The following is a 27,762-nucleotide window of genomic DNA, read 5'->3' on the forward strand; positions in this document are numbered from 1 at the left end:
GGAATGCCAAGATCAAAGTTTCGGTAAGTTACTTTGGCAAAAAGTGGAGAGGAGTTTTCCGGGCAAAGAGCAGAGCACAGAGACCCTGAGAGAGGAAAGATACTGCGCCAGAGAAGAACTGGGGGGTCAGGGGCGGCTAAAGCCCGATGACAGAGGAGAAAACAGCGCAACGGGAGGCCAGGGCTGGCGGGGCCTTCCAAAGACCACAGCGCGGCCTCCGCCGGGAAGGCACAACCCTGATAGGCAATTTGCAAGTGTATGGGGGCCACCCTATCCTATGGTTGAGGGGAGGAGCCCAGAATGTTCCAAATCCTGCACTTTGCAAGACAGAGTCTCACAAGAGGAATCACGCAGCCCATATGGCTTTCAAATGTTCTCCTAAACTTTCGTTATGTGGAAAACAACAACAACAACAACTAATCCTTGAGCCTGTGTTTTATTTTTTTTAATATTTTATTTATTTGGCAGAGAGAGCACAAGCAGTGGGAACAGCAGGGAAAGGGAGAAGCAGGCTCCCAGCTGAGCACAGAGCCTGATGCGATGGCAGGATCCTGACCTGAGCCCAGCAGGTGCCCCAAGAGCCTTTGTTCTATATATAAAAACAAAGTAACTCTGTAGGGTTGTAATATGTGCTGAATTTTCAAGGAATGTAACTATCATGTAAATGGAAAGAAGATAATACTTTGTTTCATTCAGGAAGACTAAGAGTTACTATTTTGGAGAACTGTATCACAGACAGTGTACTCACGGTGTTCGGTCTGTATTTGTACAGTCATATTCAAGGTAATTCTATATACGGGTACAAACATATGACTAATTATGTTTTCTAGCATAATGAGATAACAATTATTGGAAAGGCTCTCCTTTTCTTCTGTTATGGCTAAGACACTACATATATATATATATTTTTTTTTTAATTTACGTGTGTAGTTAGGTTATATTTCAAAATAGTAAAGGAGGTGTTATAAAAAAAAACAAGTTGGCTATTAGAAGAGAATATTGGGGCTGGTAGAGTAAAGAACCACCATTCTAGGAAGTATATAAGATAGAAGTTACCAGCATTTGTTTTCCTTTACTGTGCTTTGGTCTTATTCTCAGTTAGACTGCAATTTGATTTCCCCTGAGCAATGGCACATAATAAGTAGTAAGTGAATGATTTGTAAGACTAGGAAGTCTAACTCTGGGAAGCAGAGTAGGGATGCTCACTTCGACTCTGGAAGATACAGGTTCCAGACCAGCATTGTCCAACAGAAATATAATGTAAGCTGTATAGGTAACTTTATATTTTCTGGTAGTCACGTTAAAAAAGCAAAAAGAAACAGATGAAATTAATTTTACTAATATGTTTATTACAGTATTAATCATACCAAAATATAATTTCAACATGCAATCAATATAAAAAATTGAGATATTTTAATTTTTCCTCACATATAATCATTTTATTTTTTGCTTTTTTTTAAATTCTAGTATTACATATAGGGTTATATAGCTTCAGGTGTACAATATAGTGATTCAACAATTATATACATTACTCAAGGCTTGTTATAAGTGTACTCTTCTTTTTTAAAATTAATTATTTATTTATTTGAGAGAGAGATAGAGAGGGAACACAAGCAGGGAGGAGGGGCAGAGGGAGAGGGAGAAACAGACCCCACACTGAGCAGGGAGCCCAATGTGGGGCTTGATCCCAGGTCCCGGGGATCATGACCTTAGCTGGAGGCAAAGGCCCAGCCCACTGAGCCACTCAGGCACCCCTCTTTTTTTTTAAGATTCTATTTATTTATTTAAGAGAGAGAGATAGTGAGCAAGAGCATAAGCAGGATAGAGGGACACATGGATGAGGGAGAAGCAGGCTTCCTGTTGATAAAGGAGCCTGATGGGGGCTCAATGCAGGGCTCGATCCCAGAACCCCAGGATCATGACCTGAGCCAAAGGCAGATTCTTAACGATTGAGCCACCCAGGTGCCCCCTGATAAGTTTACTCTTCATCCCCTTCACCAGTCTCACCCACCCCCCCACCTCCTCTCTAGTAACCACCAGTTGTTCTCAATAGTTAAATCTGGGGGGGGGGGGGGTTTGTTTGTTTGTTTGTCTCCTTTTTTCCTTTGTTCATTTATTTTGTTTCTTAAATTCCACATAGGAGTGAAATCATATGGTATTGTCTTTCTCTGACTGACTTATTTCAGTTAGCATTATACCCTGGGATCCATCCATGCTGTTGCAAATGGCAAGATTACATTCTTTTTTATGGCTGAGTAATATTCTACAGTCCATCTGTATCACATTTTCTTTATTCATTCATCTTTCTGGGGACACTTGAGTTGCTTCTGTGTCTTGGCTATTGTAAATAATGCTGCACTAAACATAGAGGCACTTATATCTCTTCATATTAGGGTTTTTGTTTTCTTTAGGTAAATATCCAGTGTTGGAATTATTGGATTGTATCGTAATTCTACTTTGCATATTTTGAGAAACCTCTGACTGTTTTCCACAGTGGCTACACCACTTTGCATTCCCACCGACAGCCCATGAGAGTTTCTTATTCTCCATGTCCTTACCAACACTTGTTTCTTGTGGTTTTGATTTTAGCCATTCTGACAAGTGGGATGTGGTTTTGATTTGCATTTCCCTGAAGATTAGTGATGTGAAGCATCTTTCCAGGTATCTGTTGGTCATTTTCTTTGGGAAAAGTTCTGCTCATATCTTCTGCCCTTTTAAGTTAGATTATTTGGATTTTTGGGGGTGTTGAGTTGTGTAAGTTCTTTATATAGTTTACTTATTAACCCTTTATTGGAGATATCATTTGCAAATATCTTCTGTGGGTTGTCTTTTTGTTTTGCTTATGGTTTCCTTTGCTGTGCAGAAGCTTTTTTATTTTGGTGTAGTCCCAATAGTTTAATTTTGCTTTTGTTTCTCTTGCCGAAGAAGACATATCTAGAAAAATATTTCTATGGCTAATGTCAAAGAGATTACTGCCTATGTTTTCTTCTAGGAATTTTATGCTTTCAAGTCTTACATTTAGGTCTTTAACCCACGCTGAGTTTATATTTGTGTATGGTGTAGGAAAGTGATCCAGCTTTTTTTTTTTTTTTTTTTTTTTTTTTGGCATGTGGCTGTCCACTTTTCCCAACACCATTTATTGTAGAGACTGTCTTTTCCCATTGCATATTCTTGCCTCCATTGTCTCCACATGCAGTCTTTGAAATTGATGGTTATTTTACACTTACAGAACATCTCAATTCAGACTAGCCACGTTTCAAATGCTCCATGGCCATATGTGGCTAGGGACTATCACCTTGAACAACAGAGTTCCAGACACTTCTTGGTTACTAAGTTTCTAAGTAGTTCTGGATGAGACATTTCCTTCTTTGGGTCTCCCAGTTTCTTCCTATTTTACTTTATTATTATTATTATTATTATTTTTATTTTTAAGTAGGCTCTACACCCAATGCAGAACTTGAACCCATGAGCCTGAGGTCAGGAATTGTACATTCCACCAACTGAGCCAGCCAGGCGCCTCTTTCTTCATATTTTAAATAAAGAGCCCAGACCAAATGTTATTTCTTCCAGCACTGACCTGTGGTATTTCAAACTTAACCAGTTCTTTTCTTCTCCTCTCTGCCCACATCTCTCTCACTCTCCCGCCCATTTCCCCAGTTCTTTCTCCCCCCATACCCAGGTCTGTTCCCTGCAAAAGATCAAAACCCTAGGTGAGAATGGCAGAATTCCTACACGGCCAACAATTTTTTCTAAGCTTCTCTTGCTGTGTTGAGGGAGACTCTGCCCAGCAACTGTTGATCATGGGAAATCATGGATGTGATTAGTTGCTATGTGGGTGGCTTCAGAGAATTCACTGGTTAGTCTTTCTCAGGCCATGCCAAGCCATTTTACAGACCAGAAAATTCCACCCTCAAATCCTGGCACTGTCTCCTACCAGAAGTGTTGTCTTATTAACAACTCTGTGCTTTTGTTTCTAATATGCAAAATGTCAATACCCCCCTCAGAGTTTGGAGGGTGGGATAAATGGGATAGCATAAATGTAAGAGCATAATAAATGTTAGTTCTCTAACATTTAGAGAGTTCGTTCTCTAACATAACCTGCCTGTAACCACACATTTTAATGAGGCTGGGAGAAGGAGGCATATTGTCGGCAGTACTCCCAAGAGGCTAAGTGCTTGGATGAGTGATTTTATGTAACCCACAACCATTTATAACTTCTCTGCTTCATGAAGAAAGGTTTTGCAGGGGTGCCTGGGCGGCTCAGTAGGTTAAGGGTCTGCATTGAGACTCAGGTCATGATCTCAGGTTCCTGGGACTGAGCCCCACTGCAGGGGCTCTCTGCTCAGCCAGGAGTCTGCTTCTCCCTCTGACTGACTTCCCCCCCTTGCTTGTGAGCATGGGAGCTCTCTCTCTGACGAATAAATAAGATTTTTAAAAAAGTTTTTAAAATAAATGTTCCTTCTTAATTGTGAGTTCCCTGAGGTCAGGGAATAACTCGTCTCCATTAGAACTCCAGCATCTAGCTCTGAGCCGGACATATAATGGCCACTTAATTAGTGGAGGGTATTCTAGAAAAAGCTATCCTCAAGGTGTGAAAGCATGAAATAGCAAGGCTTACTTGACATACAGGTAGAGTCTAGTGGAGCATCAAGTTTGAAGAGGAAAACTAGTTCCATGGTGAGAAGAGTTAGCTGTTTTTGTTTTTTTTTTTTTTTAAACTGCGGGGGTGGGGGGCACTTTTGGAGAATGTGCTGGCACTTTTGGAGAACGTGCTCAAAGGGACTAAAAGCTTCATTTGCCTCTCTCTAGCTGTGTCACTGACGGTGGGGCGCCGCTAATCAGAAGCCTGGAGAAGTAACAGGGATCACAAAAGGTCTGCCTTGTATTTGAGGCTGCAAATTTGGGATTTACAGTGTGGGCGATGAGAAGTCCGTGAGGGATTTTAAACAGTAAGACTCAAGAGAAAAAGGGCAAGGTTACAAACCTACCAGGTGATACAGCTAAACTCAGGAAAGATGTTTTTGTTTGTTTGGTTCTTGTTTTTCTTTAAACTTCAGAGCTCTTACCACCAGACTTACACGGCTTTGACGGAATCTAACCATCCTGGAGTGTGGGGGCTACGCGGCCAAGGTTCGGGGACAACGTTCGGCACCCTCTAAAAGTGTGGTTAGCACTGGACTGGCATCTAAAATCTCGGTTCCATTAAACGAGGACGTCTTTCTTTCAAAGAGGACTTCTGTTCTTCGCAGCACCTCCGTCGTGACGCTTCTTCCTCGGCCCTCTCGTCCCAGTCGCCTCACTCTTCCCCCTCTTTCCTCCTCCTCCTCCCTCCGCCTCCTCCTCCTCCCTCCGCCTCCCTCCTCCTCCCTCCGCCTCCCTCCTCTCCTCTCCCCATTGTTTCGACCCACTCCCGCCCGATGCATGCTGGGAAGTGTAGTCGCTCGCCCCGCTGTTTGAGCCGGCTGGGCGGCCCTATAAACACAGTATCGGCACAGAACTCATCATATTTTTTGGGAGGCGGGGTAAAGCCTGGAAGGCCCAGCCCCTTAACCGAGGAGCAGTCTGGGAGTCGCAGTTTCCAGGGCCCAAAGTGGGCAGGTCGGCTGCTGGCTCCGGGACTCGAATCCCCCCCATCCTCGCGCATCCTGATGACGTCACGCGAGTCCGTGAGGTCCCTGCGATGGGCGGTAGTTCTCAGAAGACGTCTCTGCCCTGGTCTCCGCCACTCGAGGACAACACTTCCCAGGAGTCTGCGCGGCGGCGCGCCGACAGCCGCGCGATGCCGTGATTGGCTGGTGAGCCGGCCGCACGCGGAGGAGCCCAAGGAGCAGCTCTGTTGCGACAGAGGCCGAGCGGCGAGGCCCAGTGAGTTGGGGGAAGGGGCGCCGGGGGGAGGGTGCTGGCCGGTGAGGGGGGAGGGAAGAAGAGAAGAGGGAGGAGGGACGGGGTCGGGATGGAGGAGGCTGCGGAGGAGAAGTAAGGGCCCAGGGAGAGACGCTGACGGGCGGGGGCTGGGGAGAGTCCCGGGGGTGGCGAGTGAGGAGACCCGGAGGGGACTCACCGAGGGGAAGAGGAGTGCGTCCCGGGAAGAAGCTGGGCCCGACGGCTCGGCGGTGTGGAGGGGGACAAGGGAGAGGAGGAATGAGGCAGATGGGAGGAGGAAGCCCGGGAAAGCGAGGCGGCCGGCTGGAGCGCCGAGCGCCAAGTTGTGGGGAAACCGGAGACGGGGACCTCTGCCGAGGGGGCAGAACCCGGTCCCTAACTGGAGGCCCTGAGAGGAGGAGCGTTTCCAGAATGAGGCAGTCGGTGAGGATTGGTGGACAAAGCCTCAGGGAAGAGATGTAGAGATTAGAAGAGCGGCCCAGGACCCGAACTGGCTTGAGACACCCTCACAAAATTTGGAGCGGCTGGGCAAGGGCGGAGCAGGGTGTGCGAAGCTTGAGAGGAAAATTCCTGAGCGGGATGGAGCAGGGCCCAGGCATTCTACCACAGGTTCAGGATTGGGGGTGTTTGCCTTTCTTCAGGCTCCCTGTAAGAACAGTTTCGTGCCCCTCTGGTTCATCACCATGCCCTCTGACCTGGCCAAGAAGAAGGCAGCCAAAAAGAAGGAAGCTGCCAAAGCACGACAGCGGCCCAGAAAGGGACACGAAGAAAACGGGGACACTGTCACAGAACCACAGGTGGCAGAGGAGAAAAATGAGGCCAATGGCCGAGAGACCACAGGTGAATTGAGGGAGACGTGGGTTCCTGGGATGGTTGCTACAACCTAATGGATGCCCAGGCTGGAGTCAGAATCCTGATGCCGGCGGGCACTGGAGACAGATGTATCTGGTGCCACCAAACTTTTCATGGTGAACCAGACTGATAGAGTTGGAGCTTGTGCCCTCTTGTTCTTGATCAGGAAAACCGAACACAAGGTTCTCCCATACCTAGTGGCAAACACACGTATGCTGTTGTGCTCTCTTGGTGCTGTGCATGCAAGCCTGAGAAGGAGGTCAGTTCCTTGCCCTTTTCTCACTTTCCATTTCTAACACATGGTGGTCAGTGTGCCAGGTTCTTTGTCACATCATACCTCTGTCCTTCCAGGGGTAGTAACTTTACCAAGAGGGAAGCTTATGAATTGCATTTTTGGATTTTTCCTGGGAAAAGATGCTTTTCTGTTACTTATACTTCGGGAAGTATTTACTGAGCATGTCTGGAGTGCTAGACACCGTGCTACATACTGATGTACTTTGAACTGTCTGCTCTCTGCTAACTTACAGCCCAGCTGGGGAGACACGAACAGAATTTTCTAGGCCCTGGGAGGTCTCGTCCCAGCCTTCTTTCCTGCCCCTCTGAAAATTCCCCAGACACACTTGGTCCAACCAGATGATTGTTGTCCTTTGCCTAGCCATGACATTTTTGCCCTTATACACTAAGGTTCTAATACCACAATTTTTGTGCTAGCTGCGTTTGACATTCTCTTGGGGCCCAGCTCAGGATAGCAGAACTTTCCCCATCAAACCTGACCTTTAAAATAGTACCATCCACTATACCCCTGTGCTGTCGTGTAGTATTACTTTTTATGTTATGTCTTCTGTTTCTTCATCTAAATCGTTTGATTTTTGAGTGCAGGGATCATGTTTCTTGGGTAATACTTTTTTGTAGGTCTGACCTCGCAGATGGAGATACTAAGTAAATGTTTGAAGAGGAGAGCAAAATGACTAATACAAGTCATAACAGATAGGAATTCAGAAAAGGGAGAGAGAAAAGTGATTGAGAAGAAAGAATTGAATGGTAGGAATTGTGTACAAAATAAGAATTATGGGAGAAAGCTGGTGCAGTAAGATCAGGCCACGTGGAAGTTTTATTCCCGGTCAGTGTAGTAGAGGATTGCCAAGTTGAAAATGATGGGAATGAATGAGGAGGCTGAGTTGTGATCTCTAAAATAGAGAGGTGGGGTCCCCTCCAGGCAACCATGGTGAAGCAGTGTCTGTCATCAGCTCTGTCTGGCTGAATTGGAAAAGTAGCAAAGTGAATCCTACTTGAGACTGTCGTCCATGGTTCCCATTACAAGGTTCTTGTTCACTTTTGCCCCTGGGAAAATAGGATTTCCAGGGAGCCCAGCTGTGGTTTCCCCAGCTCAGTTATAGGAGAGCTTTGGTTTTCACCTTGCTTCCTCAGGCAGCTGCTGTTCTGAAATGGGACATCGGTTTTCTTTCCAATCCTCCTCAAACATTTCTTATTGTCAGGGACCCATGTCGTTTCTGCTCCCTCTCCCAAGACGGTCCGCTCTCCTGAGTTTGAGATTACTTGATGTTCCAGGTCATCATCCTCCAACCTTTACTGATTGCCACTGTCACACAGTCTGTCTTAGGTACTAAGGTATGGAAAGATCAAAATAAATATCAGAGAAAGTGACCTCTGACAGCTTAACCTTCTTTAGAATGTGACACTCTTCAAAACAGACACTGGAGTTCAGCTGGGCCTTTTGTTTGAGGAGTGAGTAGAGAGGGACTTCTTGTGAAGTCTGTAGTATTCTCTTGGATGAAGTTTATTCCAGAATCCCTTTTCCATCTCTTCAGTGCTCTTCACTTTTCTTTAAGTGGCAAGTGTTTCCTGGGATGCTGTAGGCTAGGAAAATGAGGTCTGTTTTAAGTCTCTTACTTTTGAAGCTTGGAAGGTGACTTAGATCCCAGATGCGGTAAGCTAAAAGAGGTCAAGAGAAAAGAGTATATGGCTTTCCCTTCATTTTGATTTTCCTCTTGCCTGAGCAGATGGAATTCTAGACTAGGGATCAGCGAACTTTTTCTGTAAAGATGCAGATAGTAAATATTTGTAGCTTTGTGAGCCATATGGTCTCTTGCAGCTGTTCAGCTCTGCCATTGTAGTGGAAAGCAGCCACAGACACTCTGCAAATGATGAGTGTGGCTGTGTTCCAGTAAAACTTTATAAAAACAGGCAGTTGGCCTTTTTTTTTTTTTTAAGCTATCCCCCTCCTAAACTAAGAATGGTTTTTTACATTTTTAAAAAAATGGTTACATTTCAAATGTCTTGATTTTGTCACTTAGCCCCTAAACCCTGAAATATTTAGCATCTGGCCCTTTAAGAAAAAGTTCACTAACTGCTGATCTAGATCATAAACAACTCCTTACGCAGCATCTAGAATAGGGATTGGCATGAAGTGGAGTCGTGGGAAGCCTGATAACTCAACCACATAGAAAAGAGACTGAAAGTTCCTTCACTTAGTGGAAACAAAAACTTTGATCTCCATTCAAAAAGTGTTCATCAAGCACTTATTTATAACACACTGTGCCAGGAGCTGAGGTGGATATGGAGTGCCTGCCATCTGTCTAGAGGAGCAGTCTGTGCCCTCAGTGTTGACTCCTTGAAGGTAGAGCAGGGTTAGCCCCAGGGTGCGTAATGGCACCAGCACTACTGATCACCTAACAGGATGGGGTATTGGAGTGGCCTGAGACTAACCACCACTCGCCCTCTCTCTCGGAGTTGCTGTCCCCAAGGAAGGAGCTGTCTCCATTCCCTCTACCTCATCTTTATTCCTCCTGAGGACAAGCACATAGTCTTCTCGCATTCAGGGATTCTGTAAAATCACTAAGGGAACATAGGTAAGGATAACAAAGGCTAAAAAAAAAAAAAAAAAATCAGAAAATTCCCATAGTAGTGGTACCTCATGTGTAATTCCTGACTTCTTCCCAAAAAGGTAAATAAATAATTTTACTCTCTTTTGGAAGAAGCTTACCAGGACTCCCTTTGCCCCCATTTCTGTCCATTTCAATAATACTTCAAAGTGGGCACCTGGTGGTTCATTCGGTTGGGCGTCTGCTTTCAGCTCAGGTCATGAGCCCGGGGTCCTGGGATCGAGCCCCACATCGGGCTCCCTGCTCAGTGGAGACCCTGTCTCTCCCTCTCCCTCTGCTGCTCTGTCTGGTTATGCTTTCTCACTCTATCAATCAATAAATAAAATCTTAAAAAAAATAATACTGCAAGGGCACTTTCCTTTCTGTAAAGGTACTATAGTGACATAGGTAAGATCACCTGGTTCAAATTCTGGCTCTGTCACTAACTGGTTTTTGGGGGTTTTTTGTTTGTTTGTTTTTACTAACTAGATTTTTTTCACCTTGGCTCTGTAATTTAACCTCTTCATTATAAAAGAGACATTATAAGTATATACCTTAAGAATTAAGAATTGTAATTGTGTTGTAAGAATGTGTTGTAAGAGTTTAAGTTATATGGAGAATGATGATACAGCACAGTCTTGGGCACAGAGTAAACTCAACATTGATTAGCCAATAATATTAATCATTCTTCCCAGGCTAAAGATGTACTCATGCCTGAAAAACCACAGCGGCACAACAGCTCGTGGTCAGTTTGCATCTCTGAAACCCTCCAGATTTGGGAACCTCTGGTTATCCCAGCCTTAGCTCTGCGTGTGTTGATCTCTTTATGCGTTTTCTCACACTGGTCCCTTTTCCACTGCTGACAAGCATGTGTGAGATACGGAATTCCACTAGGTCGTGGAATAAGAGAATTGGACTTCTGTAGTTCCTGCTTTCTTTTGGGTTTGAGGAATGACTCTTTTAACACATATATATGAAGGAAAATTGGGAGTTCGAGCCATTCCCCTCATGCACTTATGTTGCTTAACAAGAGGTGTTAGAATTAAAAGAACAAGTTGTGAGGGGAAAAAATAGCCCATGAAAGGAGGGTATTAGGATACATCTATACACAGCGTATGCGCTCTGTAAACATCTATACACAGCGTATGCGCTCTGTAAACATCTATACACAGCGTATGCGCTCTGTAAACATCTATACACAGCGTATGCGCTCTGTAAACATCTATACACAGCGTATGCGCTCTGTAAACATCTATACACAGCGTATGCGCTCTGTAAACATCTATATACAGCGTATGCGCTCTGTAAATCTTGTGAAACATCTGCGTGAGCTCCACTTGTTCTTGAACCCGGGTCCTGCAGGGCATGCCTTTTTCAGCGTTATGGGCCTTCGTATGATAACATTTGGTCACCTAAGTAAGGGGCGGAGACCACCAGTGCCCAAACAGGGACTTGAACCCTGGACGCTCAGTTCAAAAGTTTGGTTCTCTACTAACTGAGCTGTCTGAATGCTCTTTGAGTGCAAGGGCGGGGTCTGTCTTACCCTTTTCCCAAACTTCTTTTCTGTCCGCAGAAGTGGATTTGCTGACCAAGGAGCTAGAGGACTTTGAGATGAAGAAAGCTGCTGCTCGAGCTGTCACTGGTGTCCTTGCCTCTCACCCCAACAGTACCGACGCCCACATTATCAACCTCTCCCTCACCTTTCATGGTCAAGAGCTGCTCAGTGACACCAAACTGGAATTGAACTCAGGCCGCCGTTATGGCCTCATTGGCTTAAATGGAATTGGTGAGGCCCTTGGAAGGCGAGGTGGGAGGTGTCTCTCCTTGGCTCGCCTGTCACTCAGCAAGTATTTACTTAGCACCAGCTATGTGCAAAGCAAGGAGTTTACAGTATGGGTGGGAGACCACATATGTCCAGGGAAAAGGAACTAGCAGTACAGAGCAGTATGTGGTAAGTACCACAGGAGGAGTTACAGACCGTAGGTGCTGGAGAAGTGGGTGGGGGGCAGCGGTGGCGGTGTGTGAGGCCCCTGTAGGTGAACCGACTTCACGGAGGGGTGGGACCCGCATTGGAGGAATGTCGGAAAGGCAGCCCCAGAAAGCAGCGGGGGTGGGGGTAATTAATAGTAGGCTCTGACTGTATGGAAGGAAGGAAGGAAGGAAGGGCCTCAACAAAATGGTGAGGTCATGGTTTGGCTGGAGTGGAGGGACGGATAGAGGGGACTCAGACCGACCCGTGCTGAGTGTCCTCTTCCCCTTCTGTGCCCGCTGTCCTCAGGAAAGTCCATGCTGCTCTCTGCTATTGGGAAACGGGAAGTGCCCATCCCTGAGCACATTGACATCTACCATCTGACTCGGGAGATGCCCCCTAGTGACAAGACACCCTTGCAGTGTGTGATGGAAGTCGACACGGAGCGGGCCATGCTGGAGAGGGAGGCCGAGCGGCTGGCGCACGAGGATGGTAGGGCTCCAGACCTAGGGGTGGGGGTGGACCTCCTCCCAGGGAAGGCCCAGGGAGCCTCACAAGCCATTCACTGCCCACAGCGGAGTGTGAGAAGCTCATGGAGCTCTACGAGCGACTGGAAGAGCTGGATGCCGACAAGGCGGAGATGAGGGCCTCGCGGATCTTGCATGGACTGGGTTTCACTCCTGCCATGCAGCGCAAGAAGCTGAAAGACTTCAGTGGGGGCTGGAGAATGAGGGTTGCCCTTGCCAGGTGGGTTCCTTCCTCCTTCTCTACCCTCTGTAGCTCCCCATTGCCCTCAGGGTTGAACGCTTACTCCGGTAGAACTTGAGAACAGAGGCCAGCAGTCAGTAACAAGACACGACTTCAGTGGGATGGAGGGGGTGGTATGCTTGGGCTAATGAGTGAGCTTCCTGCCTGAAGTGATCTTTGTTGGGTTTCTGGCAGTGTTTGGGAATCCTAGGATCAACCCTAGGTAAAACGGTAAAGTAGGTCCGTTTCTTTCTTCCTGACTCCCATGCTTTTTTGTGTTTCAGTCCTTCTGATCCTTGCCATGTAAAGATAGAATATTAGGCAGTTATTAAGAACTCTGTCCTTCCCTCTTATGACCTGGACCCAAAGTGAGTTTGTAGAGACCATCATTCCCTCAGCAGTTCCCCCAGAAAGTCTCCAGTTAAATAGGTGGCTCCCTCACCCCACAGTTCCCTGCCAGGGGAGTTGATGAGGTTTGGGGCACTGCTTTAGCGAGGCTGCCTGTGCGTTCCTGTGAACCATGGCTCCACGGGAGAGAAGGATTAGCTACCTCTGGTTCCCTTGAGGAGCTCTTAGGAGTACAGGTTTCCTGGCCTCCTCTTCATATCTGTCCAGTTAAAATACTGGCATTTGGTGCCCAGAAATCTTATTTCTAAAAAGCTCTGCGCTGTGGTGACTGCAGGTCTAGGAAGCGGTGCTTTGGCCTCGCTCTTGCCGACTTGAGATTCCACCTAAGAAGAGAACATTTTCTGGCCTCCTTGCTAAAGTCTGGCAACCCCATCAGATAGCTTTAGCTTGAATACTTTCTGCCTTAATAATTGATATCCTCTATATTTTTGTCTTCCCGATGGTCATCAACTTCAGTGTAAAAGACTTTCCAGACTTGTAAGGACTTTTACAACCTTGTCCTCAAACTGTGCCGTCCTCGTGCTGCTTAGCCCCATTTTCTGCCCTTTCATCTCAGTTCTGGTTTCTCTCCTGGTTCTCCCCTTTCCTCCAAGGCAGAGACCCTAGAAGAGATTTCAGGACTGAGGTCAGGCCTGACCAGGGTTGTAGATAGAAGGCAAGGCATTGTCGTCCTGTGTAGCCCCCAGCAGACTGAAGGCGCCCTGTCTCCCTTCCTGTCCCTCAGAGCCCTCTTCATTCGCCCCTTCATGCTGCTCCTGGACGAGCCCACCAACCACCTGGACCTCGATGCCTGCGTGTGGTTGGAAGAAGAATTAAAGACGTAAGGGGCTGGGGCTGGGGGTTGGGAGAGGGCCGGTTCTGGAAGGGGGGAGTTGAGCAGAGTCTAAATGAAATGAATGGCTGGAAACTGCAGGGATAGGAGAGCAGGGGGAAAAGGAACTGAGGCCAGGCCGGTTGGAGGCCAGATTGAAAAAACGGTAAGCGCCTTTAGTGCAGGCCATTTCGTTTGATTGGTTGTTTTTAGTCTGAAACGTGCCTGTTGTTTTTCTTTAACTTTCTTGGTTCTTCGCATTTGAAATACAACACCTTCATACTTCAGACATGTCTTCAGATAGTATTTTTCTCTTAACCATATTTCTGTGCCTCACGTAAAGAGGGGACTCCCACTTACGATCACGATCCCGTGACATATGGCTAAAGAGCTGAGTAATGGGCATATTGTAGCAGCTCTGAGGGCAGGCTCTTAGTGGTCTCTGCCGTGACTTGGTATCATCTTTCAAACAGCCGAGTGTAGTGATTTTATCGCACCTGTTCAGTTCTGCCCACCCACCTATTAGAGACACTTATGGATTTGTTTGTGGACATACATTTATTTTACCACCATGTTAAATGACCGTCTCTGCTCCATTCTGCTGAAAATTAGAAGATTGATGAAACTCACACTGAAAGGCATCAAAGTGTCATGGCAGTGGCTTGTGCGCTGGTGGCCTGGCTGGTTGCTGGGAGCCCGGAATGGGCTGTAAAATCTAAAGGGTGCTCCAGAGTAAGGATGGCAAAAGATGAAGGGTTTCTGGGTCTCTCTGCTCCACTGTTGTGAACCAGCACAGTTTTGCACACCTCCCTGACTGGTTTTCTCTGGCTTTACAGTTTTAAGCGCATCCTGGTCCTCGTCTCCCATTCCCAGGACTTTCTGAATGGCGTCTGTACCAACATCATTCACATGCACAACAAGAAGCTGAAGTATTACACGGTGAGTAGGCCCCAGCTTCTCCACAGCAACCTCTGTGCTTATCAGCTCCTTAAAGCTCTCCTTTAAAAAAAAAAAAAAAAGACCAACATTTAGTAGCCCTTTTCTACCTGTTGCTATAAAAAGATGTGGACAAGGAGTTCTGCAGCCTGTTCTATTTTAGTCTGAAAGCAGTTGTGCTCAGGTTGTAGGCCATCGACTGGCAGCCTGTGTACGTGGTGCGTGTTTGCCTTATGGTAAGAAGGTGGGCTTCTCATGGTGCCCAGGCAGGCCCTGTCACTCCCTGCCTTCTTGAATGACTACTTAACTCTGCTTCACGATAGCACTTCTACCCCGCCGTCCGTGAAGAATGGGAGTCAGGATCTCAACAGCCCACTTGTCTGCCTTTCCTTTTCATTTTCTGTATTTCAAAAAAAGAAAGGAGTCCTTTCCATTCATCTTACACTCATGGTGGGAGTATTAATCATTTCTTATATGGCCTGCCAGAGATTCCATGTATCCTTGCAAGGATTTTAGAAAATTTCCTGTATACATATCAGAGTTGTATTGTTAATAGTTGTTCTCTTTTGTAGGTTGCTTTTATATTTTAATATGTCTTATACTACTTTCCACATGAATACGTATGGAGTAACCTCATTCTTTTCAGTAATTGCATGATATCTCATTGTGTAGCTATCTAGTAGCTTATTTGTCAGGCCCTTTTTTTTTTTTTTAAAGATTTTTATTTATTTATTTGACAGAGAGAGATCACAAGTAGGCAGAGAGGCAGGCAGAGAGAGAGAGAGGAGGAAGCAGGCTCCCTGCTGAGCAGAGAGCCTGATGTGGGACTCGATCCCAGGACCCTGAGATCATGACCTGAGCTGAAGGCAGCAGCTTAACCCACTGAGCCACCCAGGCGCCCTGTCAGGCCCTTTTTGATGAATATTTAGGTTGAGTCCAACTTTTTACAGATAGAAACCATGACAGTCCAACTGTGCTGTTTGCTGGGTCCTCAATCTGATTGGTCTGCTGTCTTCCTTTCTGGGTGCAGTTTCTGTAGCCCACGTGGGGCTTCATCCTCGAAGCAGGGTGGGGAGCAGTAGGAGGTGCTCTTGGAAGGCTGTGAGCCTCGTGATGTCCGTACAGTCAGGACCACTGCCAGCGCCGTGGGTGTCTTTATGGCTAACCCGAGGGTTTGCTCTGAGTCCTGCTCTGGCTAAGCTAAGAGTGAGAGGCATACAGTTTGAAAGAGCTCAGATTCTGGGTTAGGGCATGCTCTGTTAACATACTTCCTCTTTCCTTACCGCACGGGCTTATAGCCAGGGCCAAGTGCGATGCCATCCCGTACCCCCTAAACCCTGAGAGCCGGGAGCGAGGTTAAAGCTGCCTGCCTTGCCTGGCACATTTCTCTGCAGGGTAATTATGACCAGTACGTGAAGACGCGGCTGGAGCTGGAGGAGAACCAGATGAAGAGGTTTCACTGGGAGCAAGACCAGATCGCACACATGAAGGTAGAGCTGAGCTCATGTTCTCCAGGAGAGTTGGATGAGGGTATCTGGGGAATTTGGGGGAGCGGGAAGTCCGAAGACGTTGTCATCAGTATTTACCCCACATTTAAAACGAGTTGTTTGGCACCTGCCCGTACTCCAAGCCCCCTTTGTGGTCTCTTTCAGAACTACATTGCTAGGTTTGGTCATGGCAGTGCCAAGCTGGCCCGGCAGGCCCAGAGCAAGGAGAAAACACTACAGAAGATGATGGCATCGGGACTGACAGAGAGGGTCGTGAGCGACAAGGTGGGCTCCGCTTGGGTAAAGTTAGCGGCCTGTGGTGTGGCAGATAGGACACAACCTAACTTGATAAGTACCGTCTCCTCTTTCTAGACACTGTCGTTTTATTTCCCACCGTGTGGCAAGATTCCTCCACCTGTCATTATGGTGCAGAATGTGAGCTTCAAGTATACAAAAGATGGGGTGAGTACTCCTGTGTGGTCGGGAGGCTGGGGTGCATTTTATAAGATGAGCATCAACTGGCTGGGAGAGTCTGCTGCTCTTTGCTGAACCCGCCTGCTAACCCGTGCGGTCACGGGCTGTTTCAGGCGTGGTAGCTCGGGTGCCACATCCAGGCTCTCACAGCGAGCCTCTTCAAGTACTTGGGAGGAAAACTGCTCAGCTGAGTCGGCGGGTGGGGGGTCGGGGTCTGTTGTGAGAGCTGCCTTCCTCCCCCACGCTCCTGCCTCCTCGGGTGGTGACGGGGGACATGGCGGGGTTGATCTGCCAGCCAGATGGGTGGGTGACCTAGCCTCGTGTTTCTTTCTCTCTCACACCCACCTCAGCCTTGCATCTACAACAATCTAGAATTTGGTATCGATCTCGATACGCGAGTGGCTCTGGTGGGGCCCAACGGAGCAGGGAAGTCGACTCTTCTGAAGCTGCTCACTGGAGAGGTACGGTGCCGAGTTGGGGTGTGGGATTTCGAAGAGCAGGTACTTAATGTGTGTGCGGAAGAGGGAGGGGTTCGGGCCACTACGCTTGGAGGGGCTGAGCACGCCGGTGGTGAGTGAGCCGCTGGCGGCCAGTGAGCTGGCTTCCGGGGTGGGGGTTGTTGTCACCGGCAGTGCTGAAGTTTGGAGCTGTTTTCTCAGAGGGAGGGAGGGAAGGAGATCTGTGCGTGTGTGAGTGTGAGAGTGTGAGAGAAAACATGCGTCCCAACATTTTTCCTGTCTCTCAGTTAGAGCCTTTAGAGGAACCTGTGCACTTAGAGATAATGTTTTTGTTTGAGAAAACCTATGTTGTGGGTGTGTCCAAGTCCTTTGTTTTACAGGTGGTGCATTCTGTAGTAGATATTTAATGACTAAGTAGACTGTGTCGTATGTATCTTTGGTTCGCTAGAGAACATCTGTTTCAGTGGAACTTCCTAAATATTTTTAGCTTGGCCAGATTAGCAGTCTGTGAGGGGGGCTAGATTCTGTTTAGGAAGTTAGACATCTTCTTCAGTGAACATATGCTTATTTTCCTGCTCTGCCGTGTCTGCTTCGGACCGAGTTTCCCTTTCTGTGTGCTTATCTTTCCACCTAATTCTCTTCTTTCTAGCTACTACCCACAGACGGGATGATCCGAAAACACTCACATGTGAAGATAGGGCGTTACCATCAGGTAAAGGCCAGGCCTTGGGGTACAGGGTGGTGTCCAGGCTGTGGGAAGGGGGCTGCATGAGACCAAGTCAGCTTTTGCCTGCTTCTCCTGAAATCTTGAACAGGTGCCTGGGCAGAGGCAGAGTTACTCAGCATTTAACCCAGCAGGGTTCCTTTTGAAGTGGAAAGCCAAGCACATCTGAGTGGGTTCTTTTTTCCTGTAGCATTTACAAGAGCAACTGGACTTAGACCTCTCACCTTTGGAATACATGATGAAGTGTTACCCCGAGATCAAGGAGAAGGAAGAAATGAGGAAGATCATTGGTCGATACGGTCTCACTGGGAAACAGCAGGTCAGCTGAGCAGCCCCACATAACTGGGAGATCGGGCTGTGTGGTCCGGGAACACTGTCCTGATGACCTGGGGTTGGGAGCTATCCCAAAAGTCGCTTCCTTTTTTTTTTTTTTTTTTTTTCCCTTCAAGTAGGTTCCACAACCAGAGTGGGGTTTGAAATCACAACCCTGAGATCAAAAGTTGTTTACTTTAAAGTGTCTCCCTTTGATTCCAGCATCCAAGAGAACCCACTAGCTTTCCTTTGCCCTAGGTCATATGTATTTTAGTGTTCATGTCATCTTGTGGGGGAGGGGCAGGGATAGCTTGCTTGTCTCTGACATGCCCTGGCCCCAGACCAGCAAGATAAACCATAGTGCTTGAGGGCAAGCGAAACTGGAACCTAGAAAACGAGTTCCTGGATTTAGGTCTGGATTGAGGACCCACCAGATTGTTCCAATTAGTTACCATTTAAGTGGTGAGAGAGAGCAAGAGGGATGGCCTTAGTAATGGCAGGGGCGTCAGGCTTCCACGTTTATCGCTACAGGCCTCGAGAGACTGGTAGCTGTGTCACCATCTCGCTCTGTGATCTTGGGTCTTCCCTTTTCGTAGAATGGTGATAACGTTAATGGAGAAGCGGGGGGAGGGGGGGCCCATGCTCCTGTGGTGGGAGTAACAGCAGGTTCTATGAATGTCATGGTTCCACTCAGGTGAGCCCAATTCGGAACCTGTCTGATGGGCAGAAGTGCCGAGTGTGTCTGGCCTGGCTGGCCTGGCAGAACCCCCACATGCTCTTCCTGGACGAGCCCACTAACCACCTGGATATCGAGACCATCGACGCCCTGGCCGATGCCATCAATGAGTTTGAGGGTGGTATGATGCTGGTCAGCCATGACTTCAGACTCATTCAGCAGGTGAGGCCCCTGGCGGGAGCGGGAGTAGAGCAGACGGCGTCTGGGAGAAGCTTGGCTAGAACGGTCATAGCATGGGCGGGGGGCGGGGGGGCACTTAATTCATGTTTATTGGATGTAGGAAACGGTCTTGGTGTAAACAGGGTGATGAGCAGTTTTTATGGCTCTCTGAGAAACTTAAGAGATTCTTAGTAGAAATACTTCATGATTTTCAGTAGTGATCTGGGAATGGTAGCCCATTTGGTAGTTAGCCAGAACTGGTGAGGATGCTGGCTGGAGAGCAGGGTGCTTTACTATTGCCCCAAGATTCTTTAGCACAGAAATAGTATTATACTGAGGAGGATTTGGATTAGTCAAAGGCTTACCACCAGTCACTGCTGGAAAAGCTGCTGGTCATTTCCCCGAAGCTTCAGAAAAGGTGCGGTGGAGAAAAGGGAGCTGGGAGGGAAGCCTCTCAAAGGATCTAAGCCCTGCGGGGGAATGGAGATGAGGAGACACAGCAGATCTTGGCTTGGAAGGCTTTCAACCTGCTAGCTATAGGACCCTGGGTTCGGCCTCACAAAGCACCTCGAGAGGGTGAACCTGAGCTAGATATGGGGCCGGGTGGGGGGTTCTTCCTGGATTCGCCTGACAGTGGTCTTCTGGGCAGGGACGGGGAGTGCTGGCCAGGATTACTAAGCCTAAAATTTGCCTTCTAGGTTGCACAGGAAATCTGGGTCTGTGAGAAGCAGACAATCACCAAGTGGCCTGGAGACATCCTGGCCTACAAGGAGCACCTCAAGTCCAAGCTGGTGGGGGAAGAGCCCCAGCTCACCAGGAGGACCCACAATGTGTGAGCCCCTGCCTGGGCTGGGCTGGGCCTCTGGGGCCACACTCCTGCATTGCTGCAATACCCCTCCCCAGCCCCCCCCCCCCCCCCCGCCCCACCTGCCTTAGCTGCACTCTGTGATCTTATCTACAGCTGGACAGTACCTGTCCGTTTCCTGTCCTTCCAGTTACTTTTGTCCATGTCTGGACTCAGCTGGCTCTTCGGCCGGCTCCTTGCTGGTTACTGACCTGATAGTGATGCAGCCAGAGGCACCTGAGGGTTAGCCCAAGGGCCCACATCCTGGGCTGGCCTGTGGAAGAGCTTAGGGTCCTCGTTTTCTGGGTTTTGGTGATGTTGGAGGATACCCCCCAGCCCACCACCCCCATTCCTTTCTGCTTCTGGTTTGGAGCTCTGGACCAGGGCTTTAGTCCTGGTCGGTTTTTAAATAATTATTTAACAGTGTAACTTTTAGACCTGCGTGACATCTACAAAGTGTCCAATAAAGAAAGAAGAAGCCATGGTCCCTACCTTCCTTTTCTGGTCTCTGGGCCCTTTACTCGCCTCCTCCCCGCGGTGCCAGCACCCCTCCCCGCAGCAAGAGCTTGGGTGGGGATTGGTGGGGTGGATGCAGACTTAAGACAAGTCTTTCGGAGCTAGAATAACTCTCCTTCCTTTGATCTGAAATCGTGCCTTAGGCCATGGTCTCACAACGCACATCAGAATCATCTGGAAGATTCATCACATCACCAGTCGCTGGGTCTTGCCTCAGGGTTTCTGGTTCAGTAGGTTGGGGGGAGACCAGGAATGAAAACATTTCTAGCAAGTTGCCAGGTGCTGCCGATGCTGCTCACCTGGGGGGGGGCCGAACTTGAGACCCACTCTCCTGGGACACGTTTTTCAGAGTGGTCTGAGGCTCCCTTGCTGCCACCTGTACCCCATACTTGGGGCAGGTGGTGCTTGTTAAAGTGCAGATGCCCGGCCCCGACCTATTGATTCCATCTGGTGCGGTGAGAGAGATGCAGGAATGGTCAGGAATCTGCATTTTCAACAAGTTTGTGAACCACCATTCCCGGCGGGGGGCTGCGGGAAATCTTGTTACTTTATCTGTCCGTGGCCTTCATTTTTGTTAGTATGACCTAATTTACTGACCGGCCAAGGGCTCTGCATGATCGATCTGAACTCGACTAGCACTTGCCGCCTTGGTCCACCAGGCACGCGGGTGGCCGCCGTAGTGATGTGGATTCATCACACCTCAGCAGCCGTCCCTGTGGGGAAACATACACAGCCATGATTTTTCAGCGCTGATTATAGTACGTCTAAGACTATGTAAAACAAAAACCAGTCCCAGATGGCGTCTTAAACCCCCAAGGAGCTCACGATCTAATGGGGACGCCTGTAGTGACAAGAGAACACTACAGGGCATAAATCAGATGCTCAATTGTGACTTGTTAGGCTACACAGAAGGATTCAAAACTTGGGGGGGGGGGTGTCTTGTGACAGCTATCCAGAAAGGATTGGTGCTCTAACTTGAAAGATGAAGAGTGGGGGTGCCTGGTTGGCCCAGGCATTGGGCGTCTGCCTTCGGCTCAGGTCATGATCCCAAGGGTCCTGGGATCAAGCCCCGCATCGGGCTCCCTGCTCAGCGGGAGCCTGCTTCCCCACCTCCCCCCAAATTCCCCCTGCTTGTGTTCCCTCTCTCCCTGTGTCTCTCTGTGTCAAATAAAATCTTAAGAAAAAGAAAAGGAAGAAAGAAAAGAAAGATGAACAGGAACTCAGATGGCCCTGAAGTCCTGGAGCTGCCCGGGGCGGCGGAACTCGGAGCGTGCAGGGGAAGTCAGCGGCTGCGGCTGAGCCCTTGGCTGGAGTGAGACGACTCCACCGCTAAGGGGCCTGCCTTTGTCGCCTTGTGCCTCAGTCAGTCCGAGCACCCAGAGACGGGTGGCGGGGAGAATGGCCTTGAGAATGAGCCGCCGGGAAGACGGGAACAGAGGAGAGCTCCTGCTACCTCAGAAAGGGAGACCCTGGGGCGCCTGGGTGGCTCAGTGGGTTAAGCCGCTGCCTTCGGCTCAGGTCATGATCTCAGGGTCCTGGGATCGAGTCCCGCATCGGGCTCTCTGCTCAGCAGGGAGCCTGCTTCCCTTCCTCTCTCTCTGTCTGCCTCTCCGTCTACTTGTGATTTCTCTCTGTCAAATAAATAAATAAAATCTTTAAAAAAAAAAAAAAAAAAAAAAAAGAAAGGGAGACCCTGAGTGTGTTTGTACCAGTTGCCTTTGAAGTCCCTCAGGGTGTCCCGGGTGAAATCCTCGGGGTGCTAGGCGGGGCTTCAGAACTGGGAGAATCAGTCGTCTACGCAGCTCGCCTCTCCCAGCCACCCCCCCAAAAAAGCCAATTTCAAAAACTTCAGGAATGCTTAAAAAGCCCACTATATATATTTCTACAAAGGCCTAAAATTAGCAGCACTTTTTTTTGGCTTAAGAATTCCCTCCTGGTCCTCTTAAACCTTGGCACGAAGATGCAGCCAGATGGCGGAAGCGGCTGGAGAGGTGAGCGAGGCGCGGCCGGCTCGGGCTTGCCTTCACCCCACTGGCAGGTGCGGCTCGTCTTTACCCCTCTCACCCACCTCTTCTGACTGGGAAACCCTCTCCCCCACCCCGCCCCCAGCCCACGCTTCTCGTGCTGCTCCAGCTTCCGTAGTCACAGCACTTAACTCTCCGTATCGTTCACACGTAGGTGCAAAGCGAGAACCGCTCCGTTCAACAGCTGCTTCTTCCCTTTGCCGCCAGCTTCCCCGGGAGCCCACAGCACCCAGTGCGCCCCGCTCCAGCTCCTCCAGTCCGCCCCAACGTCCTCCCCAGCAGGCCCTCCCAGCCTGTGGCTTCCTGCCGCTTGCCTCTGGCCCCGGCCCCGGTTCTGCCTTCCGTCCAAGCCGCACCGCACTCAGCACACACCGATTCCACTCTGCTTTCCCCACGGACCGCCCTTCTGTCCCCCACAGTTACACCGTGCCCCTCCCACCAGACCAGCACCAAATCCCCATTCCTTCCATGAAGCCATCTCTGGCTACTGTAGCCCTCACTAGTTTTCTGTTTTTAGGATTTTATTTTACTTGTTTGAGAGAGAGAACAGGCAGTGGGGAGGGGCAGAGGGAGTGGGGGAGAGAGGGGAGCAGACTCCCCACTTCGCAAGGAACCCAATGCAAGCCTTGATCCCGGGATGCAGAAATCATGACCCAAGCCGAAGGCAGACTGAGCCCCCCAGACACCCCAGCCCTCACCAGTTTTTCTTTCCTGAACTGTCTTCCCTAGGCCCCCTCATTAGTGCCTCTACTCTCTTTGCTGTGAGCCAGTCCGGCCTCCCCAGCTGTATTGTCCGGCTCCGTGGGTGGGGGTGGGGTGCCTCGGGTTCCTCCTGACACTCCCCTGCATTTCAAGTCTTGGCGAGGACGAGGACAGCCGGTGCAGAGTGATCTCATGGCACAGCTGGGTGGTGTGGCAACTCTCCCAAGTGTGGAGTCCACCGGGAGATGGTCAGCTGGGGAAGGGCCCTGGGGGAGGGCCGCTCATTCGGAGGCAAGAAATCACTTGGGGGAGAGGTGGGAGCCATTCGTCTCCTACAAGATTAGCCCAGAGCCTGTTCGGGGTAGGGATGGGCGAGGCTCCTCCCCTCCCGCCCCCTCCCTCCCAGGTGCTGGCCCCCAGCCCCACCTGGTGGGCAGCCGACTCCATAAAATGCCCCAAGGAGCAGGAGGCAGCCGTTAGGAGGAGCCGCAGGATGAGCTCGGAGCATGGCCAGCAGCCGCAGCCGGGGGGCCGAAGGGGCCGTGGTGATAAGAAGTCCAGAAGGCGAGGCCGGCGCAAGGAAACCTACTCAGTGTATATCTACAAGGTGCTGAAGCAGGTGAGAGCGGGGAGCCAACGAGGGTGTGCGTGCGCGTGCGGGTGTGTGGAGCGCACGGGCAGAAGAGCCTGGAGAGAGCACTGGACAGAGAGTCCTACTCCGCTTACTCCTGGCACTGCGGTGGGTGGCCTCAGGCACACCGTGCCCGTCTCGCGGTGGCCTCGCTCCAGTTCAGGTCCCTACAACCGCTCAGTGTGTGTCGCGCCCCTGAGATGGGCAGGAGAACTTTAAAGCACGCCACCACCGCCCAGAAGCTCACGGGGCTTTGGGCGGACAAGATGATGATGGGTGGGACTAGGTGGGACATAATTAAGACAGGGAGGACTGTAAGAAGTGTGGGGCCGAAGGGTGATCGAATCCCAAACCCAGTACGGTACAAACAAGAAGCCCTAGCAGTGGGGGCCGGAGCACGGAGCCACACGTGTGAGCTGAAGTCCTGGAGAAGGCCTTCCAGCCACACAGCACTCGGGCCCCGAGGAGCTACAGGATTGGTCTACTGCCCAGACCTGGAACACAAAGTCCATAAAGGCTCAGTGCATCGACTGAGCCCCATGAGCTGAGAGCTGCAGAGCTCAGGCCCCCCCCCGGCTCTGAGCAAGCCGGTCACCTGCTTCGGCTTGTCCTGTCTCTTAACCCAGGGGTACTAGGGATGCTTGCTGTTCCCAGCCTCGCAGAGCACCTGCGAGAAGCGCCTACTCCCGGCCCTGGCTCACTGACAGACATTTGGGGGCATCAGCGGGCACCCGACTGGTCAAGGGCATCAGGCACCCTCGCCTCCCAGCCTCTTCCCCACTCAGCAGAACCAGGGCCAGGAGCCGGCAGAACAATGGTCTTGGCTGCCTTGCGTCTCTGCCACCTGCTGGAGTCTTACCTCTTGGTGAGACTAGATCCTAGACGAGGAGTCTGTCTCCAGTCGTTGTCCCAGTAGCAGTTTCGGCGACCTGACAACTTGGGTCTCTGGGAATGCTTTTGTGGGGTCAGGGTGAGGTTGGGACCAGCACTGTCATAGACGGGCCGGAAGGCAGCAGCAGAGGACAGACTCCAGCGACCGGCAGAACGTGGGGGTGGGAGGGAGCACTGGTGAGCTCGGCTGCATCACATAACCTTGGGGCGCAACTGTGAGGCGAGGGTTGGCCCTGGGTTAGACTGGTGAGGGAGAGCTACTGAGGGACTCACCCATGGGCTGTGAAACTCACTGTGACCCCTCAACCCCAAAGAGAAAAAGATGTGATGACAACGAGGGGTTCAGGCTTGGGTCCCCTGCTGCCAGTGACATCCAGAGACTGGGGAGAGCCCGAGTTCCACTCCTGTCTCCACCACTGGCCTGACGTGTGTTATTGGCAGTGACCGCTCCCTTCGGAGGGAAACACCTCATGTCTGCCCACTCTCACGTTCTGATTGTTATCAGGCCCCTACCCCTTGGGTTATTGGAGGTCACCTAGTTCAAAAGCTTGTGTGACAGAGGAGGAAACTGAGGCACAAAGAAAAGTGCCCCACTGGAGGTTGGGCAGTGATTCACAGTAGGGCCACAGATCCCTGGTGTTCTGACCCCTAGTCTGGTGCTGGGATCGTGTCACACAAGCGTGCTCTTGGACCATTATTTGGTAATGCCGACTTACGTGCATAAACCCTTGGATGCGGTGGCAGTCCCACCTCCGGGAGCTTTGCCGCTAGGAGTCCGTTTCTGGGGGTAACGCTTTGCGGATACACTAAAGGAGAAAACCAAACGCTGTGTAACTGTTTCCATTTCCCAAAGATTGATGCTTACATGTGGCTCCTAGGAGGAACATAATAACATTACTTTTTGCAGTTGGGAAAAACTTTTAACTCGGATATAGTAGTAAAAAACCCATCCCTGTTTCGGTGGCTTGGCCTCCGGAGAGAGGCTGGTGAGGCAGCCTTGCAGTCCCGAGCTTGAGCCCGGGGCTGGGGCCCGCAGCGTCAGGCAGAGCCTCCTCCTTAACCGAGCGGTTCTGCTGCTTCTCCAGGTGCACCCAGACATTGGCATCTCTTCCAAGGCCATGAGCATCATGAACTCGTTTGTGAATGATGTGTTCGAACGTCTGGCTGGCGAGGCTGCCCGGCTGGCCCAGTACTCGGGCCGAACCACACTGACCTCCCGGGAAGTCCAGACGGCCGTGCGCCTGCTGCTGCCCGGGGAGCTGGCCAAGCACGCTGTGTCTGAGGGCACCAAGGCCGTCACCAAGTACACCAGCTCCAAGTGACCCGGGGCCGAGCGTTTAATAAAATGTGAACTGCTCCCGTGCACTGTGGTGATTTGAAAAGCGGAGGTGCGGTGTGCGGCAACAGTGTTGTCACTTTTTATGGCTACAGGGGGAGTAATACTTATAATTTTTAAATACTGCTTTCTGAGTGTGGCCCCTGGGCAGCACAGGGGCAAAGTTGTAACTTGAAACTTTAGCAGGACTTGGGATCTGGATTAGAATCCCCGATCCGCTGTGTGTTAACTCTTATAGCCCACAGTTTGGTGATGCTTTTTCTGGCAAGCTGTCATTTTTGTCGTGTGTTGGGCACGGGGACCACATAGATCTTATCTTTCAAGACACAAAAGGGAAGTGTTCTCAGTAAGCTGCTGGGATCTGTAGGATGTGTTCACTTTCCCCCCGATGTTTTCTTCCCCCTAATTTCAGAACAAATTGGTAGGAATATTTGAGGCTCCTCTCTTTTTGGAAAAAATCATAAGAAAGTACCAAGAGGAGCTATATATCGTTCACCTACCATTTGTTCACACTTGCTTTTTCTCACCCATTTGGCCTCTGCTCTATCTTACAGGCCCATGAGGTAAGCTGTGAGGCAGTGGGGGAAGGGGGTTGCGCTCAGTGAACAAGTCCCGAATCCTTTCTCTTCCCTTTGCCACTGGATAGACACAGCTTGTCCCCTTCATGTATCGAGCGGGCTGGCTGTAATGGGGGCTGGCCACTGGATGCCGTCCCACACCCTTGACACCTATTTTCTCTCAGGAAAACCCTAACCTGGAGATGCCATGAGAGGAGAACCAATCACCCGCAATTTAGTTCCGCAGCTAGAAAGGGGAGGGCCCCGGAGACCGGGCCCCTGAGCCCTGGCCCTTCCCCACTCCCACTGAGTTTCCTACCTTGCTGCGGTGTGACTCAGAGACCCACGTCCGATCGTGGAATTAGCATCTGCATCTTGGACAAGATCTCGGGTGACTCGCATGCACACGGAAGCCGCGGAACGCCTCTGCTCTCGCTCCCCTGCAGCTTTCCCCTTTCCCTTTCCTCTGCTCTGCGCCTGACTTATTCACACGTCCCGACTTGACACTGAATCAAAAAGTCACCCCTGGGGCGCCTGGGTGGCTCAGTGGGTTAAAGCCTCTGCCTTCAGCTCAGGTCACGATCCCAGGGTCCTGGGATCGAGCCCCGTGTCGGGCTCTCTGCTCAGTGGGGAGCCTGCTTCCCCCTCTTCCTCTGCCTGCCTCTCTGCCTACTTGTGATCTCGGTCTGTCAAATAAATAAATAAATAAAATCTTTATTAAAAAAAAAAAAAAGTCACCCCCAGCTGACCAGAGTCCAGGCGCTGCTGCCGCTAGGTTTTGTAGTTTCCAAACAATGGTCTCCTAAGCCTGTCGCCCTGATCGCGTAACCCTCAGACGTCCCAGAGCAAGCCCCGAAGACCACAGAGTCCCATTTGCTACTGTCTCTAATGTCCTTCTTCGCACGGGCCTAGCTCGCGTGAACCGTGGGAAGCGCCATCAGACCCCAGGGAAACACGTGCTTGTGCTCATCTCAAGGGAAGTCGTGACTTCGCAGCCCGAACCCAGGCCTTCTGACCCCAACTCCAGCGCCCCTTCCCCCTCACGTCACACCTGCCCCCAGGACAGTCCTCAGTTAGAGCTTAGGAGGCTGGCTCTGAGTGGAAGAAGCAGAGGGTTCCTCCGGCTGAGAAGTGTGTTGGAAAAATGGATGCCTTTAGGACTAACCTTCACCCCGAGCCTCATGGCTCGCAGGGTGGCTTCAAATAGTGACTCCTCTTTTATATGACCCTCACTCGAAAAGAAGCCAAGGCTGACCCCACACTCTGCCCCAGCCTTCCAAGGCTTGCTTCCGGAACATTCTCTGAGATAAGGGTCCCCAGTCCTGTACCTGCTGCCCTCACCCCCCCACTCCTGGCCTTAGAACATCGAGACAATGGGACAGAACTCTCGAAATTGGGCTGTTCTGACTTCCGGGGTGTGGAG

At 50.1% G+C, this 27,762-nt stretch overlaps 2 protein-coding genes and 1 long non-coding RNA gene across 3 annotated transcripts; 2 read left to right on the plus strand and 1 right to left on the minus strand.

Annotated features, from left to right (window-relative positions):
• The first annotated feature begins 5,758 nt into the window (after positions 1-5,758).
• On the plus strand, positions 5,759-19,776 carry LOC116568488 (ATP-binding cassette sub-family F member 2). The gene is made up of 15 exons (XM_032303883.1): positions 5,759-5,865; positions 6,525-6,723; positions 11,191-11,403; positions 11,896-12,078; positions 12,162-12,333; positions 13,466-13,561; positions 14,389-14,491; positions 15,883-15,978; positions 16,141-16,260; positions 16,348-16,437; positions 16,800-16,910; positions 17,557-17,619; positions 17,822-17,950; positions 18,638-18,841; positions 19,537-19,776. The coding sequence occupies exons 2-15, from the start codon at positions 6,567-6,569 to the stop codon at positions 19,672-19,674; spliced, it is 1,875 nt and encodes a 624-aa protein (XP_032159774.1). The 5' UTR covers positions 5,759-5,865; positions 6,525-6,566; the 3' UTR covers positions 19,675-19,776.
• A 648-nt stretch (positions 19,777-20,424) lies between these two features.
• LOC116568494 lies at positions 20,425-27,675 on the minus strand. The gene is made up of 3 exons (XR_004276648.1): positions 27,505-27,675; positions 25,163-25,252; positions 20,425-20,911 (listed from the first exon to the last, which is right to left on the minus strand). It is a non-coding gene; the product is annotated as an uncharacterized LOC116568494 (long non-coding RNA).
• Positions 22,875-25,809, plus strand: LOC116568491 (late histone H2B.L4). Its single transcript, XM_032303890.1, has 2 exons — positions 22,875-23,543; positions 25,532-25,809. The coding sequence occupies exons 1-2, from the start codon at positions 23,292-23,294 to the stop codon at positions 25,766-25,768; spliced, it is 489 nt and encodes a 162-aa protein (XP_032159781.1). The 5' UTR covers positions 22,875-23,291; the 3' UTR covers positions 25,769-25,809.
• Positions 27,676-27,762: the final 87 nt, after the last annotated feature.

Source organism: Mustela erminea, chromosome 11 (genome assembly GCF_009829155.1).
Source record: "Mustela erminea isolate mMusErm1 chromosome 11, mMusErm1.Pri, whole genome shotgun sequence".
Lineage (NCBI taxonomy): Eukaryota > Metazoa > Chordata > Mammalia > Carnivora > Mustelidae > Mustela > Mustela erminea.

What these genes read in the sequence shown, in the direction of transcription:
- LOC116568491 (XM_032303890.1), top strand. Translation starts at nt 23,292, where the DNA reads ATGGGCGAGGCTCCTCCCCTCCCGCCCCCTCCCTCCCAGGTGCTGGCC. An exon ending in TCTACAAGGTGCTGAAGCAG is followed by an intron (nt 23,544 to 25,531) that starts GTGAGAGCGGGG and finishes CTGCTTCTCCAG; the next exon opens with GTGCACCCAGACATTGGCAT.
- LOC116568488 (XM_032303883.1), top strand. Translation starts at nt 6,567, where the DNA reads ATGCCCTCTGACCTGGCCAAGAAGAAGGCAGCCAAAAAGAAGGAAGCT. An exon ending in GCGGCTGGCGCACGAGGATG is followed by an intron (nt 12,079 to 12,161) that starts GTAGGGCTCCAG and finishes CACTGCCCACAG; the next exon opens with CGGAGTGTGAGAAGCTCATG. An exon ending in TGAAGCTGCTCACTGGAGAG is followed by an intron (nt 16,911 to 17,556) that starts GTACGGTGCCGA and finishes TCTTCTTTCTAG; the next exon opens with CTACTACCCACAGACGGGAT.